Here is a 17,097-nt window from a genome sequence, read left to right as displayed (position 1 = left end):
CTGAGAACCGGGACCCTCCTGAACCCCCATTTCTGGGCACTGCAACCCTCCTGCCCCCCCTAATCCGGGACTGGGCCGTCCCCATACCCCCATCAGTGCTCGGGGACCCCCTGCACCCCCATTCCCGCCCTTCCCAGACCCCAGTCCCCCCCCTTTCCTCGGCTTTTGGACCCCCAGATCTCCAAAATTTCTGCGTCCCCCCAGTTCTCCAATCCCGGCGCTTCCTGGAAGGGGTTCCAGGGGTCCCAGAGGGTCCTCCGGGGTCCCAGGGGGTCTCAGCGAGGATCCAGTGGGATCCAGGTGAATTCCCTGGAATTCGCCCTTTTCCCCTCCCCTTTTCCCCTCCCCCCGCGCTCCTCGGGCACTTTCGCTTTCGCGTCTCTCCAGCTCTGCCACAGCCGCGATCGGGGACGGCTGCGATGGCTCCAGCGCTGGGGCTGGGGGTGCTCTGGGGGCTCCTGGGGCTCCTGGGGAACCCGGGGGGCGCGACCAAAGGTGAGTGGGACCCCCCGAAACCGGGACCCCCCTGAACCGCAATTCCCGGGCACCGGGACCCCCCGAACTTCCATTTCCGGGCATCGGGAACCCTCTAAACCTCCATTCCCGGGCAGGGGAACTCCCCTGAACACCCATTTTGGGTCCTGTGATCCCCCTCAATCACCTTCCCCAGCACCCCTGAACCCCCTTATCTGGCACCAAGATCCCCTGAACCCCCATTTCTAGTCAGCAGGACCCCCCTGAACCCCAATTACCGGGCACCGGGAACGCCCTAAGCCTCCATTCGTGGGTACCAGGAACCCCCTGAACCCCCATTTTTGGTCACCGGCGCCCCCGGAACCCCCATTTTCCGGCACCGGGACCTCCTCGAACCCCGAATTCCGGGAAGGAAACTCCCCCTGAACTCGCATTTCCCGGCACAGGAACCCCCTGAATCCAAATTTTTGGGCACTGGGACCCCCCTGGGTTCCCCTAATTCCCCCAGGCGCTTCCTGGAAGGGGTTCCAGGGGTCCCAGAGGGTCCCAGGGGGTCTCAGCGAGGATCCAGCGGGATCCAGATGAATTCCCTGGAATTCCCCTTTTCCCCGTCTCGCTTTCCCATCTCCCAAACTGCGTCCCCGGGATCCGCCCGCCTCTCCCAGCCCCAGACCCCCCTTTCCGTGACCCAGGGACCCCTGAACCCCCATTCCTGCCTTTCCCAGCTCCCAGACCCCACTGCCCTCAACACCGGGGAGCCCTGGACCCCCTTTGGTGGGCACAGGGACCCCCTGTATCCCCCATCCCGCCTCTCCCAGTCCCTTCCTTGAACTTCCCTTTCCGGGCAAACCCCCCTTCAGGGCACAGAGACTCCCTTGAATGTTCATTTCGGGGCATCGGGACTCCCCGTACCCCTTCCCCAGCCCCGATAAACCCTACACCCCCTTATCTGGGGCCTGGAATCCCCTGAATCCCCATTCCCGGGCTCGGAAACTGCCCTGAACCCCCATTCCCAGGCACAGAAACCCCCCGAACCTCAATTTCTGGGCACCAGGACCCACTGCATCCCTTTATCCGGCACTGGGATCCTCTGAATCTCAATTTCCTGGGCACTGGAACCCCCATGAACCTCAATTTTTAAGTCACCCGGACTCCTCTGAACCCCTGAACCCGGGAAGGAAACCCGCCTGAACCCCATTTCTTGTGCACCAAGACCCCAGTGCATCCCCTTATGCAGCACTGGGACCCCCTGAACCCCCATTCTGCTGCACCAAGACCCCCGTGCACCCCCATATCCAGGACGGAAACCCTCCCAAACCCTCCATTCTCAGGCACAGGACCATACCCTGCACCCCCTTATGCATCATGGGGATCCCCCTGCACCCCCTTATCCAGCCCAAAAGCCCCCCCGAACCCCTTTCCTGGGCACAGGGACCCCCTGCACCCCCACTGCCCTCACCCCCTTTGCCTTGACCTGGGACCCCCTGAACCTCCGTTCCTGGGGATGGGGAGCCCCTGCACCCCCTAATCCGGTACTGGGAGCCCCTCCTGGACCCCCCTCAGGTGTTCTGGGGCCGCTCGCACCCCTCCCCGGGCTTCCCGCCCTTCCCAGATCCGCCCTTTTCCTTCCCGTTTGCACCCCCAGATCTCCCAAATTTCCGGATCCCCCCAGTTCTCCACTCCCGGCGCTTCCCTAAGGGGGTCCCAGGGATTCCCAGGTGGTTCTCAGAGGGCTCCAGGGCGGTCGCAGCGGGATCCAGAGGGATCCAGAGGGATTCTCTGCAATTCCCCCGTCCCCTCCCCGCCCCGCCCTCCTCGGTCCCTTTCGCGTCCGCATCCCAACCTGCGAGACCGGGATCTGCCCGGCGACCGGTGACGTCAGTGACAGATCGGGCTGCCATTGGCGGGCAGTAAATAGCGGCACCAATGGCGGGGCCGGAGGCGGCTGTGGGGGCGAGGCCGTGTCTGGAGGCGGGGTCAGGTCTGTGGGCGGGGCCGCAGCGGAGCAGCGCCATGGCTGCAGCGCTGGGTCTGGGGCTGCTCTTGGGGCTCCTGGGGGACCCGGGGGGCGCGACCAAAGGTGAGTGGAAACCCCGAAACTGGGACCCCCCTGAGCGTCCATTTCCGGGCACTGGGACCCTCCTTAACTTCTGTTACCGGGGTTACCGGGCCCGGGAACCCCCTCCATAGCCCCATTTTGGGTCCTGCGACCTCTCTCAATCCCCTTCCCCAGCACCGGGACCCCCCTGTACCCCCTCATGTGGCACCGGGACCCCCCTGGACTCCCATTCCTTGGCAGGGAAACCCCCCTGAACTGACTTTCCCGGGCATCAGAATCCACTGAGCCCCCATTCCTGGGCACGAAGACCTCTTGAGCGCCCATTTCTGGGCACCGGGACCCACTTGAATCCCGAATTCCGGGAAGAGAATCCCCTGAACCCCCGTTTTTGGGTAGTTAAAACCCCCGTTCCTGGGCACGGGGACCTCCATGAACGTTCATTTCCTGGCAGCGGGACCCCTCTGCAGCCCCTTATCTGGCGCTGGAACCCACCGGATCTCCCATTCCTGGGGTTCAGGATCCCTTTGAACCCCAAATCGCGGCACGGGAACCCCCCTGAACCGCCATTCCCGGGCACGGGGCCACCCCTGAATCTCCATTTCCGGGCACGGGTCCCTCCCTGCACCCCCTTGTTCGGGACTGGGACATCCCGCACCCCCGTCAGTGCTCCGGGACCCCCGTGCCCCCTTTTCGGGCATCCTGGTTTTCCCAGAGCCCAGACCCGCCCTTTTCCTAGAACTTTGGATCCCCAGATCTCCCAACTTTCTCTGTTCCCCCAGTTTTTCACTCCCGCCGCTTCCCGAAACGGGGTCCCAGAGCGTCCTAGGGGTCCCGGGGGGGGGGGTCACACCGGGGTCCGGATGGATCCAGATGAACTCCCTGGAATTCCCCCTTCCCCTCCATCCCCTTCCCCCGCTTTCCCTCGCTCACTTTCTCTTTTTCGTCTCCCAAGCTCCATCCCCGGGATCCGCCCGCCTCTCTCAGCCTCAGACGCCCCTTCCGTGACCCAGGGACCCCCTGGAGCCCCATCCCTGCCTTTCCCAGCTTCCAAATCCCTCTGCCCTCAACACTGGGGACCCCTGGACCTGCCCTGTACCCCTTTCCCCAGCTCCGATAAACCCTGCACCCCTTATCTGAAGCATGTAACACCCTGAACCCCCATTCCCGGCCCAATTTCTGGGCACCAGGACCCCCCTGAACCTCAATTTTCAGGCATGAGGACCCCTTGAACCCGAGAACCCAGGAAGGGAACCCCCTGAAACCCATTTCCTGGGCACCGGGACCCCACTGCATCCTGTTACCTGGCACCAGGGCCCCCTACACCCCCATTCCGCTGCACCAGGACCCCTCGAGCGCTCCATTTCTGTGAACAGAGACCCCCTGCACCCCTTCCACAGCACCACAGCTCAGCCAGGCCATTATCTGGCACCGGGACGCCCCTGAACACCGATTCGCAGGAAGGGATTCCCTCTGAACCCCCATTTCCTGGTCATCGGCACTCCCGGAACCACAATTTTCGGGTACCGGGAGTCCCTAAACCTCCATTCCCGGACAGCGAAACACTACATAGCCCTTTTTGGGTCCTGTGACACCCCTCAATCCCCTTCCCCAGCATCGAGACCCCTTTGTACCCCTCATCTAGCTCCGAGATCACCCTGTAGCCCCATTTCCGAGCACGAGGAACCCCTGAGCTCCCATTTCCGGCCACCCCGACCCCCCTGTACCCTCCTCGGCAGCACCGGGTCCCCCCTGAACCCCCATTTCTGGTCACCGACGCCCCAGGAACCGCCAGTTTCGAGCACCTAAACACCCTCGAACCCCGAATTCCGGGAAGGAAATTACTCCTGAACCCGCATTCCGTGGCATGGAAATCCCATGAACCCCAATTTTTGGGCACTAGAACTCCTCTAAACCCTCAATTTTTAGCACTGGGAACCCCCTGCCCCCCCTAATCTGGGACTGGGATCCCCCCGCACCCCCATCAGTGCTCCGGGACCCCCTGCACCCCATTCCCGGCCATCCCGCCCTTCCCAGACCCCAGTCCCCCCCTTTTCCTCGGCTTTTGGACCCCCAGATCTCCCAAATTTCTGCGTCCCCCCAGTTCTCCATTACCGGCGCTTCCTGGAAGGGGTTCCAGGGGTCCCAGAGGGTCCTCCGGGGTCCCAGGGGGTCTCAGCGAGGATCCAGTGGGATCCAGATGAATTCTCTGGAATTCCCCTGGGATTTCCCCTTGGGAGACTTTTCCGTCTCCCAAACTGCGTCCCCGGGATCCGCCCGCCTCTCCCAGCCCCAGACCCCCCTTCCTGTGACCCAGGGACCCCCCGAACCCCCATTCCTGCCTTTCCCAGCTCCCAGACCCCACTGCCCTCAACACCGGGGATCCCTGGACCCCCTTTGGTGGGCACAGGGACCCCCTGACCCGCAATTCCCGGGAACGGGGACCCCCGAACTTCATTTCCGGGCGAACCCCCATTCCAGGGCACAGAGACCCCCTTGAACGTTCATTTCGGGGCACCGGGACCCCCCTGTGCCCCTTCCCCAGCCCCGATATCCCCTGCACCCCCTTATCTGGGGCCTGGAACACCCTGAACTCTGAATGTCGGGCACGGAAACTGCCCTGAACCCCGATTTTTGGGCACCGGGACCCCCCCGAACCGTCATTTCTGGGCACTGGAACTCTCCTGAATCTCGATTTTCAGGCACCCTCAAAGGGAACCCCCCTGAACCCCGTTTCCTGGGCATCCCGTTATCTGGCACCGGGCCCCCCGAACTCTCATTCCACTGCACCAGGACCCCCTTGAGTGCCCCATTCCTGTGAACAGAGACCCCCTGCACCCCTTCCCATGCACCGGATCCTAGCCAGGCCATTATCTGGCACTGGGACTTTCCTAAACCCTGATTCCTGGGAAGGGACCCCCCCTGAACCCCATTTCTGATCACCGGTACTCCCGGAACCGCAATTTTCGGGCACCGGGACCCCATAAACCTCCATTCCCGGACAGGGAAACCCCACATAACCCCTATTTTGTGTCCAGTGACCCTCCTCAATCCCCTTCTGCGGCATCGAGACCCCCCTGTACCCCCTTATCTGGCTCCGAGATCCCCCTGTACCCCCATTCCCGAGCATGTGGACCTCCTTGAGCTCCCATTTTCAGTCACCCCGACCCCACTGTGCCCCCTTCAGCAGCACCGGGACCCCCCTGAACCCCCATTTCTGGTCACCGACGCCCCTGGAAACGCCAGTTTCGGGCACCTTAACACCCTCGAGCCCAGAATTCTGGGAAGGAAATTACCCCTGTATTCTGTGGCACGGGAATCCCCTGAACTCCAAAGTTTGGGCACCGGGGCCCCCCTGACCCGCAGTTCCTGGGCACGGGGACCCTCGAATGACCCCCAAACTTCCATTTGTGGGCGAACCCCCATTCCAGGGCACAGAGACCCCCTTGAACGTTTATTTCGGGGCACCGGGACCCTCCTGTGCCCCTTCCCCAGCCCCGATAACCCCTGCACCCCCTTATCTGGGGCCTTGAACCCCTTTAACCATCATTCCTGGGCACGGAAGCTCTCCTGAACCCCCACTTATGGGCACCGAGATCCCCCTGAACCCCCATTACCGGACACAGAAACTCCCCTCAATTCCAATTTCTTGGCACTGGGACCCGCTGCATCCCCTTATGTGTCACCGGGATCCTCTGAACCCCGATTCCTGGGCACCAGGACTTCCCTGAGCTCCCCATCCCTGTTAACGAAGACCCCCTGTCCCCCCTTCCTCAGCACTGGGTCTCAGCCACGCCATTATCTGGCACTGGGACCCCCTGCACCCCCATTCCGCTGCACCAGGACCCCCGTGCACCCCCACATTCGGGACGGGAACCCTCCCAAACCCTTCATTCTCAGGCACCGGTATCCCCCTGCACCCCTTTATCCAGCCCGGAGACCCCTCTGCACCCCATTATCCATCACGGGGATCCCCCTGCACGCCCTTATCCAGCCCCAATGCCCCCCCCGCACCCCCTTTCCCGGCCCTCCCCCTGTCAGACACCCCAGCCCCCGCTTTTCCTTGACCCTGGCACCCCCTGAACCCCCACTCCTGCCTTCCCCAGCCCCCACCCAGCACCTTCCTCAACACTGGGGATCTGCCCGTGCACCCCCTTTCCTGGGCACAGGGACCCCCTGCACCCCCTAACCCGGACTGGGACCCCCTCCTTGACCCCCCCCTCACGTGTTCTGGGACGCCCCGCACTCCTCCCCGTCCCTCCCGCCCTTCCCAGATCCCAGACTCGCCCTTTTCCTTCACCTTTGCACCCCCAGATCTCCCAAATTTCCGGATCCCCCCAGTTCTCCACTCTCAGCACTTCCTGGAAGGGGTTCCAGGGGGTCCCAAAGGGTCCCCCGGTGTCCCAGGGCGTCTCAGCGAGGATCCAGTGGGATCCAGGTTCCCATTTTGGATCCAGGGATCCAAGTCCTCTGAATTCCCCTTTTCCCCTCCCCCTTTTCCCCTCCTCCCGCGCTCCTCGGGCACTTTCGCTTTCGCGTCTCTCCAGCTGCGCCACAGCCGCGATCGGGGACGGCTGCGATGGCTCCAGCGCTGGGGCTGGGGGTGCTCTGGGGGCTCCTGGGGCTCCTGGGGAACCCGGGGAGCGCGACCAAAGGTGAGTGGGACCCCCCGAAACCGGGACCCCCTGAACCGCAGTTCCCGGGCACCGGGACCTTACGGAACTTCCATTTCCGGGCATCGGGAACCGTCTAAACCTCCATTCCCGGGCAGGGGAACGCCTCTGAACCCCCATTTTCGGTCCTGTGACCCCCCTCAGTCACCTTCTCCCGAACCGGGACCCCCCTGTACGCTATGATCTGGCACCGAGACCCCCCTGAACCCCCATTTCTAGGCTGGAAAACCCCCCTGAACCCCCATTCCTGACCACGCGGACCCCCTTGAGCGCCCATTTCCTATCACCCCGACTCCCCTGTACCCCCTTCGGCAGCACCGGGACCCCCTGTACCCCCTCATCTGGCACCAGGACCCCCCTGAACCCCCATTTTTGGTCACCGGCGCCCCCGGAACCCCCATTTTCGGGCACCGGGACCTCCTCGAACCCCGAATTCCAGGAAGGAAATCCCCCTGAACCCGCATTTCCCGGCAAAGGAACCCCCTGAATCCAAATTTTTGGGCACTGGGACCCCCCTGGGTTCCCCTAATTCCCCCAGGTGCTTCCTGGAAGGGGTTCCAGGGGTTCCAGAGGGTCCCAGGGGGTCTCAGCGAGGATCCAGCGGGATCCAGATGAATTCCCTGGAATTCCCCTTTTCCCCGTCTCGCTTTCCCGTCTCCCAAGCTGCGTCCCTGGGATCCGCCCGCCTCTCCCAGCCCCAGACGCCCCTTTCCGTGACCCAGGGACCCCCTGGACCCCCATTCCTGCCTTTCCCAGCTCCCAGACCCCACTGCCCTCAACACCGGGGACCCCTGGACCCCCTTTGGTGGGCACAGGGACCCCCTGGATCCCCCATCCCGCCTCTCCCAGTCCCTTCATTGAACTTCCCTTTCCGGGCAAACCCCCCTTCAGGGCACAGAGACCCCCGTGAACGCTCATTTCGGGGCATCGGGACTCCCCGTACCCCCTTCCCCAGCCCTGATAAACCCTACACCCCGTTATCTGGGGCCTGGAATCCCCTGAATCCCCATTCCCGGGCTCGGAAACTGCCCTGAACCCCCATTCCCAGGCAGAGAAACCCCCTGAACCTCAATTTCTGGGCACCAGGACCCACTGCATCCCTTTATCCGGCACTGGGACCCTCTGAATCTCAATTTCCTGGGCACTGGAACCCCCATGAACCTCAATTTTTAAGTCACCCGGACCCCTCTGAACCCCGGAACCCGGGAAGGAAACCCGCCTGAACCCCATTTCTTGTGCACCAAGACCCCAGTGCATCTCCTTATGCAGCACTGGGCCCCCCTGAACCCCCATTCCGCTGCACCAGGCCCTCTGTGCACCCCCATATCCAGGACGGAAACCCTCCCAAACCCTCCATTCTCAGGCACAGGACCACACCCTGCACCCCCTTATCCATCATGGGGATCCCCCTGCACCCCCTTATCCAGCCCAAATGCCCCTCCGAACCCCATTCCTGGGCACAGGGACCCCCTGCACCCCCACTGCCCTCACCCCCCCTTGCCTTGACCTGGGACCCTCTTAACCTCCGTTCCTGGGCATGGGGACCCCCTGCACCCCCTAATCCGGTACTGGGAGCCCCTCCTGGACCCCCCACACGTGTTCTGGGACCCCTCGCACCCCTCGACGGCTCTCCCGCCCTTCCCAGACCCCAGACCCGCCCTCTTCCTTCACCTTTGCACCCCCAGATCTCCCAAATGTCTGGGTCCCTCCCAGTTCTCCACTCCCGGCGCTTCCTTAAGGGGGTCCCAGGGGTTCCCAGGTGGTTCTCAGAGGGCTCCAGGGCGGTCGCAGCGGGATCCAGAGGGATTCTCTGCAATTCCCCCGGCCCGGCCCCGCCCCGCCCTCCTCGGTCCCTTTCGCTTCCGCGTCCCAACCTGGGAGACCGGGATCTGCCCTGCGACCGGTGACGTCAGGGACAGGTCGGGCTACCGTTGGCGGGCAGGAAATAGCGGCACCTATGGCAGGGCCGGAGGCGGCTCTGGGGGCGGGGTCGTGTCTGGGGCGGGGTCAGGTCTGTGGGCGGGGCCGCAACAGAGCAGCGCCATGGCTGCAGCGCTGGGTCTGGGGCTGCTCTTGGGGCTGCTGGGGGACCCGGGGGGCGCGACCAAAGGTGAGTGGGAACCCCGAAACCGGGAACCCCCCGAACTTCCATTTCCGGGCCCTGGGACCCTCCTGAACTTCCATTACCGGGCATGGGAACGCCCCGTAGCCCCATTTTGGGTCCTGTGACGCCCACTTGATCCCCTCCCCCAGCACCGGGACCCCCTGAACGCCATTCCCGGGCATCAGAATCCACTGGACCCCCATTCCTGGGCACGGGGACCCCTTGAGCGCCCATTTCTGGGCATAGGGACCCCCCTGATCCCCCTTCCCCAGCACCGGGACCCCCTGAATCGCCATTTCCCGACACCGAGATCCACTCGAACCCCGAATTTTGGGAAAAGAATGCTCTGAACCCCCATTCCTGGGCAGGGCATGCTCCTGAGCCCCCATTCCTGGGCACGGGGACCTCCATGAACGTCCATTTCCTGGCTGTGCGGCTCCCCTGCACTCCCATATCTGGCGCCGGGACCCACCGGATCTCCCATTCCTGGGGTTCAGGATCCCTTTGATCCCCGAATCGCGGCAAGGGAACCCCCCTGAACCGCCATTCCCGGGCACGGGGCCACCCCTGAATCTGCATTTCCGGGCATCGGGACGCCCCTGCACCCCCTTGTTCGGGACTGGGACATCCCGCACCCCCGTCAGTGCTCCGGGACCCCCCTGCCCCCCTTTTTGGGCATCCTGGTTTTCCCAGAGGCCAGACCCACCCTTTTCCTAGAACTTTGGATCCCCAGATCTCCCAACTTTCTCTGTCCCCCCAGTTTTCCACTCCCGCCGCTTCCCGAAACGGGGTCCCAGAGCGTCCTGGGGGTCCCAGGGGGGTCACACCCGGGTCCGGATGGATCCAGATGAACTCCCTGGAATTCCCCCTTCCCCTCCATCCCCTTCCCCCGCGTTCCCTCGGTCTCTTTCCCGTCTCCCAAGCTGCGTCCCCGGGATCCGCCCGCCTCTCCCAGCCCCAGACCCCCCTTTCCGTGACCCAGGGACCCCCTGGAGCCCCATCCCTGCCTTTCCCAGCTCCCAGACCCCATTTCCCTCAACACTGGGGACCCCTGGACCTGCCCTGTACCCCTTTCCCCAGCCCCGATAAACCCTGCACCACCTTATCTGAAGCATGTAACACCCTGAACCCCCATTCCCGGCCCAATTTCTGGGCACCGGGACCCCCCTGAACCTCAATTTTCAGGCACCAGGACCCCTTGAACCCGGGAAGGGAACCCCCTGAAACCCATTTCCTGGGCACCGGGACCCCACTGCATCCTGTTACCTGGCACCAGGACCCCCTACACCCCCATTCCGCTGCACCAGGACCCCTCGAGCGCTCCATTTCTGTGAACGGGGACCCCCATCACCCCTTCCACAGCACCGGATCCCAGCCAGGGCATTATCTGGCACCGGGACGCTCCTGAGCCCCGATTCATAGGAAGGGACTCTGTCTGAACCCCATTTCCTGGTCATTGGCACTCCCAGAACTGCAATTTTCGGGCACCAGGAGCCCCTAAATCTCCATTCCCAGACAGCGAAACTCCATATAGCAGCTTTTTGGGTTCTGTGATCCCCCCTCAATCCCCTTCCGCAGCATCGAGACCCCCCCTGTACCCCCTTATCTGGCACCAGGTCCACCCTGAACTCCCATTCCAGAGCACGTGGACCCCCTTGAGCGCCCATTTCCTCCCACCCCGACCCCCCTGTGCCCACTTCGGCAACACCGGGACCCCACTGAACCCCCATTCCTGGCCACCGGCGCCCTTGGAACTGCTAATCCCGGCCACCAGAACCCCCTCGAACCCCGAATTCCGGGAAGGAAACTCCCCCGATCCCACATTCCCTGGCACAGGAACCCCCTGAACCCAAATTTTTGGGCACTGGGGCCCCCCCCTCCTCCCCCTTATCCAAGAATGGGATTCCCCCCACACCCCCATCAGTGCTCCGGGACCCCCTGCACCTCCATTCCTGGCCATCCCGCCCTTCCCAGATCCCAGTCCCCCCCTTTTCCTCGGCTTTTGCACCCCCAGATCTCTCAAATTTCCGGGTCCCCCCAGTTCTCCACTCCCGGCGCTTCCTTAAGGGGGTCCCAGGGGTTCCCAGGTGGTTCTCAGAGGGCTCCAGGGCGGTCGCAGCGGGATCCAGAGGGATCCAGAGGGATTCTCTGCAATTCCCCCGTCCCCTCCCCGCCCCGCCCTCCTCGTTCCCTTTCGCTTCCGCGTCCCAACCTGGGAGACCGCGATCTGCCCGGCGCCTGGTGACGTCACTGACAGATCGGGCTGCCATTGATCGACCGGAAACAGCGGCGCCTATGGCAGGGCCGGAGGCTGCTCTGAGGGCGGGGTCGTGTATGGGGGGGGGGGTCGGGGCTGTGGGCGGGGCCATAGCAGAGCAGCGCCATGGCTGCAGCGCTGGGTCTGGGGCTGCTCTTTGGGCTCCTGGGGGACCCGGGGAGCGCGACCAAAGGTGAGTGGGAACCCCGAAACCGGGAACCCCCTGAACTTCCATTTCTGGGCACCGGGACCCTCCTGAACTTCCATTACCGGGTACAGGAACCCCCCATAGCCCCATTTTGGGTCTTGTGACCCTTCTCGATCCCCTTCCCCAGCACCGGGACCCTCCTGAACGCCCTCATGTGGCATCGAGACCGCCCTGACCCGCCATTCCTGGGCATCAGAATCCACTGAGCCCCCATTCCTGAGCACGGGGACCCCTTGAGCGCCCATTTCTGGGCATAGGGATCCCCCTGATCCCCCTTTCCCAGCACCGGGACCCCCTGAATCGCCATTTCCCGACACCGAGACCCACTCGAACCCCGAATTCTGGGAAGAGAATCCTCTGAACCCCCATTCCTGGGCAGGGAAAGCTCTTGAGCCCCCATTCCTGGGCATTGGGACCCCCCTGCACCCCCTTGTCAGGGACTGGGACTCCCTGCACCCCCGTCAGTGTTCTGGGACCCCCCTGCACCCCCTTTTCGGGCATCCCGCATTTCCCAGACCCTTTGGATCCTTTCGTTGGCCTTTGGATCCCCCCAGATTTCCCAACTTTCTGTGTACCCCACATTTTACACTCCCACCCCTTCCCGAAATGGGGTCCCAGAGGCTCCCAGGGGGGTCGCAGGAGGGATCCAAAGGGATCCAGATGAATTCCCTGGAGTTTTCCCTTTTCCCCGTCCCCTCCCCCCGCATTCCCGCGGTCTCTTTCTCTTTCCCGTCTCCCAAGCTGTGTCCCCGGGATCCGCCCGCCTCTCCCAGCCCCAGATCCCCCTTTCAGTGACCCAGGGACCCCCTGAACCCCCATCTCGCCTCTCCCAGTCCCTTCCCTGAACCTTGGACCCTTCCCGACTCTCCCAGTTCCACTTCCCGATCCGTGGACGCCCCCAGACCCCCCAATCTCTTTGTACCCCCAGTTCTCCGCCCCCTGTATGTCCTGCTGGGGGGGGGGCGGTTCTCGGGGGTCCAAGAGGGTCCCAGGGGGAATTCTGGGCCCTGAGGCCCCCCTGAATTTTCAGTTTTGGGCACTGGGACCCCACTGCACTCCCTTATCCTGTAGCAATCCCCCCCGCACCCTCTTTCTCATCCATCCTGCCTTCCCCAGTCCCCAGACACCCTTTTTCCTTGACCTTGATACCTCTTGGACCCCCATTTCAGCTTTTTTCAGCTCACAACTCCCTTTTTCTCTGCATAAAGGACCCTCAAGACTGCTATTCCCAGGTGTTCCCACCTTTTGACTCCTCATTCCTGGGCACAGGGATCCCCTGGAACCCCCATCCCACTTTCCCAGTCCCTGCCTCCCCCCCTCCCCTTCCATAACCCTGGAACCCCCCGAGCCCCCATTCCTGGACACCAGGACCCCCTGCAGGCCCTTTCCTGTCCATCCCACCTCTCCCACCCTGCACACCCTTTCCTTGGCCCCAGGATCCCCAAACCCCTTCCCAGCTCTCCCAGTTCCCCTTTCATTGATCCATGATCCCCTCAACCTCCCCCAAATCTCTGTGTCTCCCCAGTTCTCCACTCACTGCATTACCTGGAGGTGGCAGTGTCAGAGCCCAGCCCGGGAATCCCCCAGTACATGGACATTGGGTTTGTGGATGGGATCCCCTTCACGCGCTACGACAGCGAGAGGGGCTGGGCAGAGCCGCTGACAGAGTGGGTAAAGGATGGAGTCGATCCAGAATATTGGGATAGGGAGACCCAGATTGCTGTGAGGAGGCAGCACGTCAATGCCAGGAACCTGGAGACACTGCGGGAGCGGTACAACCAGAGCGGGGGTGAGTGGGGGGAGCTGTAGGGCTGGGATGGGATGGGATCTGTAGGGCTGGGGTGGGGATCCATGGGGCTGAAATGGGATCCATAGGTCTCAGATGTGGACTCACAGGGCTCCAAGGGGCTGAAAATGGGGATCCATTAGGCTGGGATGGGATATTTTGTGATCCATGGGTTGGGATATTGATCCACGGGGCTGGGATGAGATCCGTGGGGCTGGGTTGGGATCTATGGGGCTGGGATGGAATCTGTGGGGCTGGAATGGGATCTGTGGGGCTGGGATTGGATCCATGGGGCTGGGATGTGAAATCATAGGGCTGGGATGGGATCTGTGAGGCTGGGTTGGGATCCATAGGGTTGGGATGGAGATCCATGGGGCTGGAATCGGATCTGTAGGGCTGGGGTGAGGGTCCATGGAGCTGGGATGGGATCTATAAGTCTCAGCTGTGGACTCACGGGGTTCCAAGGAGGTGAAATGAGAATTCATTAGGCTGGGATGGAATATCTCGCGATCCATGGGGTTGGAATATGAATCCATGAGGCTGGGATGGGATTTGTGGGACTGGGTTCAGATCCATGGGGTTGGGATACAAATCCATGGGGCTAGGATGGGATATGTGGGGCTGGAATAGGAACTGTAGGGTTAGGATGGGATCTGTAGGTCTCCAGTTGTGGACTCACAGGGCTCCAAGGGATTGAAATGGAGATCCATTAGGCTGGGATGGAATATCTTGTGATCCATGAGGCTGGGATGGAATCTGTGGGGCTGGGTTGGGATCCATAGGGTTGGGATGGGGATCCATGGGGCTGGAATGGGATCTATAGGTCTCAGGTGTGGACTTACAGGTCTCCAAGGGGGTGAAATGAGAATTCATTAGGTTAGGATGGAATATGTCGTGACCCATGGGTTGGGATATGGATCCATGGGAGTGGGATATGAATCCATGGGGCTGGGATGGGATCTGTGGGGCGGGAATGGGAACTGAACGGCTGGGATGGCTTCTGCAGGTCTCCAGTTGTGGACTCACAGGGCTCTAAGGGGCTGAAACAGGGATCCATTGGGCTGGGATCAGATATCTTGTGATCCATGGGGCTGGGATGGGATCTGTGGGGCTGGGTTGCGATCCGTGGGATTGGGATGTGGATCCATGGGGCTCCAAGGGGCTGAAATGGGGCTCTGTGGGGCTGGGACACAATTCCATGGGTCTCTGTGGGTACAATCCCCCCAGGTCTCCACACCGTACTGCGGCTTTATGGCTGTGAGCTCCTGTCTGATGGGAGCGTCCGTGGGTCCTTCCGGGATGGCTACGATGGGCGGGATTTCATCTCCTTTGATCTGGAATCCGGGAGATTCGTGGCAGCCGACAACGCTGCTGAGATCACCAGGAGGCGCTGGGAACAGGATGGGAATGAGGTTGAGAGGTGGACGAGTTACCTGAAGCACGTCTGCCCGGAATGGCTCCAGAAATACGTCAGATATGGGCAGAAGGAGCTGGAGCACAAAGGTGGGAGCAGAATTCCTGTGAGGGATTTGGGAATGGAGGATTTGGGATCACTGTAATTCCTGTGGGAATTCTATGGATACATCTCATTTCCATCCCATTCCTATGAAATTCCATGGCCAAATTTCACTACCATTGCATTCCCATGGAATTTCATGGGCAGATCTTGCCCACTTCCCATTCCCATGGAATTCCATGGTCAGATCTCCTCTGCATCCCATTCCAGTGGAAATTCCATGGTCAGATCTCACCCCAGTCCCATTCCCATGGAATTCCACGGATGTCTACCACCATTATCCCATTCCAGAGCCCCCTGATGTCCACGTGTCCGGAAGAGAGGAACACGGGACGCTGATCCTGTCCTGCCACGCGTACGGATTCTACCCCAACACCATCGCAGTCAGCTGGATGAAGGGGGGTGAAACCTTGGATCAGGAGACAGAGTGGGGCGGGATCGTTCCCAACAGCGACGGCACCTTCCACACCTGGGCCAGGATCGAGGCGCTGCCGGAGGAGCGGGAGCAGTACCGGTGCAGGGTGGAGCATCCTGGAATGCCGGAGCCCGGGATCTTCGCTTGGGGTGAGGCTGGGAATGTGGGGATTGGGAATTTGGAATTCCCAAATGGGGAATCCCCTCACCCTCCTCACTATCCCGCGTTTCCCAGAGCCGACATCTGGCGGGAATCTCACCGTGGTGGTCGCTGTGTCCGTCATCGCTGCCATCCTCATCCTCGTCCTCATCGTCCTCATCGGATTCAGCGTCTGGAAGCTCCAATCCGGTAACACACGGGATGGGGGTAGGGAAGGGACACGAATCCACCCGGCACCATTCTGGGAATCCTGTGCCACCAACACTGATCCCACTTTGTTTCCACAGGGAGGAGGGACAGGAATGGATACAACCCGGCAGCTGGTGAGTTCCAATGGTGGATCCAGCTCTGGATCCCCTCTGTGCGGATCCCAGGATGGATCCTGGGGCTAATCCCAGTGTGTGATCTGTGCTGGAATCTCATGGATCTTCCCTTTCCGCAGGAAAAGATGTGGGAACCAATGGCTTGAGCACAGGTATGGAGCAGGATCAGGGAGAGATTCCAGAGGGGGATTGGGGCAGGATGGACAGACTGGGATCAAGGAGGGATTCTGGATCAGAGCAGGGTCTAGAGTGGGATCAGGTGGAATTGTAGAGTGGGATTGGGGCTGGATTCTGGAGTGGGATCAGGGCCAGATTCCAGACAAGAATCAGGTGGGATGGAATGGAACAGGATCAGGTTGGGGTTCCAGAGAAGGATTGGGGCAGGATGGATGGGGTGGAATGGGGTGGGATGGATGGAGCAGGGTTGTGGCAGAGTGGATGGAGTGGGATCAGGTGGGATCGATGGCACAGGACTGGGACAGGATTGGGGCAGGATCAGGTGGGATACATGGATGGAGCAGGATTGGGATGGGATCAGGTGGGATTGTGGAGCAGCTCCTGCTCTCCATGGGCTCCAGCCAGGTCAGTCCTGTGGAATGGGGACAGAGTGACACCATGACTCTCTCTCATCCTGGCAGGAATCGCTGCCTGAGCAATCCATGGAGTTGGATCTGGCCCCTTCCCTCTTCCCTGGAAAGCTGAGAGCTGCCACCAGAGCTCATCCTGCTGCAACCACCCACCCCACAGTTCTAGATAAACAGATACATTTCCTGTTTTCCAATGTTTTAAGGCAAGAACTGCAAATATTCACAATGCTTTGCTTCTGGTGTGAAACTATCCTGCTTTGGGCAATAAATCTGGGTTCCCTTCTCCTGTCTGGCAGTTCATCTGTGGGAGCCAGAAATGGTAATGGGGTCATTAGGACAGAGATGGAGACACTGGGAGCAGGGATGGGGACACTAGGAGCTGGGATAGGGGCAGCCGGACCGGGATGGGAACACCAGGGGCAGGATGGGGAGATCAGGAGCTGGACTGGGACACCAGGAGCAGGATGGGGGCTTGCCAGCCACACCTGGCTCCATCTCCCAGGATGAATTTCCCGCTCTGTGTCCCATGTCTGAGGTGT

At 61.7% G+C, this 17,097-nt stretch overlaps 1 protein-coding gene across 10 annotated transcripts; it reads left to right on the top strand.

Moving 5' to 3' along the window:
* The first annotated feature begins 407 nt into the window (after window positions 1-407).
* On the top strand, window positions 408-16,841 carry LOC132085579 (class I histocompatibility antigen, F10 alpha chain-like). Of its 10 annotated transcripts, none has more exons than XM_059491040.1 (8): window positions 2,386-2,554; window positions 13,298-13,561; window positions 14,786-15,061; window positions 15,366-15,638; window positions 15,724-15,837; window positions 15,936-15,971; window positions 16,091-16,123; window positions 16,610-16,841. In XM_059491040.1, exons 1-8 carry the CDS (start codon window positions 2,401-2,403, stop codon window positions 16,621-16,623), a joined length of 1,164 nt encoding a protein of 387 aa, XP_059347023.1. In that variant the 5' UTR covers window positions 2,386-2,400; the 3' UTR covers window positions 16,624-16,841. The 10 variants fall into 10 exon arrangements, with proteins under 10 accessions (XP_059347019.1, XP_059347023.1, XP_059347017.1 ...); XM_059491041.1 differs by lacking the exon at window positions 2,386-2,554 and adding an exon at window positions 7,095-7,185; XM_059491042.1 differs by lacking the exon at window positions 2,386-2,554 and adding an exon at window positions 9,243-9,313.
* Window positions 16,842-17,097: the final 256 nt, after the last annotated feature.

The sequence above is a fragment of the Ammospiza nelsoni genome, chromosome 31 (assembly GCF_027579445.1).
Source record: "Ammospiza nelsoni isolate bAmmNel1 chromosome 31, bAmmNel1.pri, whole genome shotgun sequence".
NCBI classification, from domain to species: Eukaryota; Metazoa; Chordata; class Aves; order Passeriformes; family Passerellidae; genus Ammospiza; species Ammospiza nelsoni.
The sequence above is the reverse complement of the archived record's forward strand: the minus strand, read 5'-3'. Positions and strand labels throughout refer to the sequence as shown.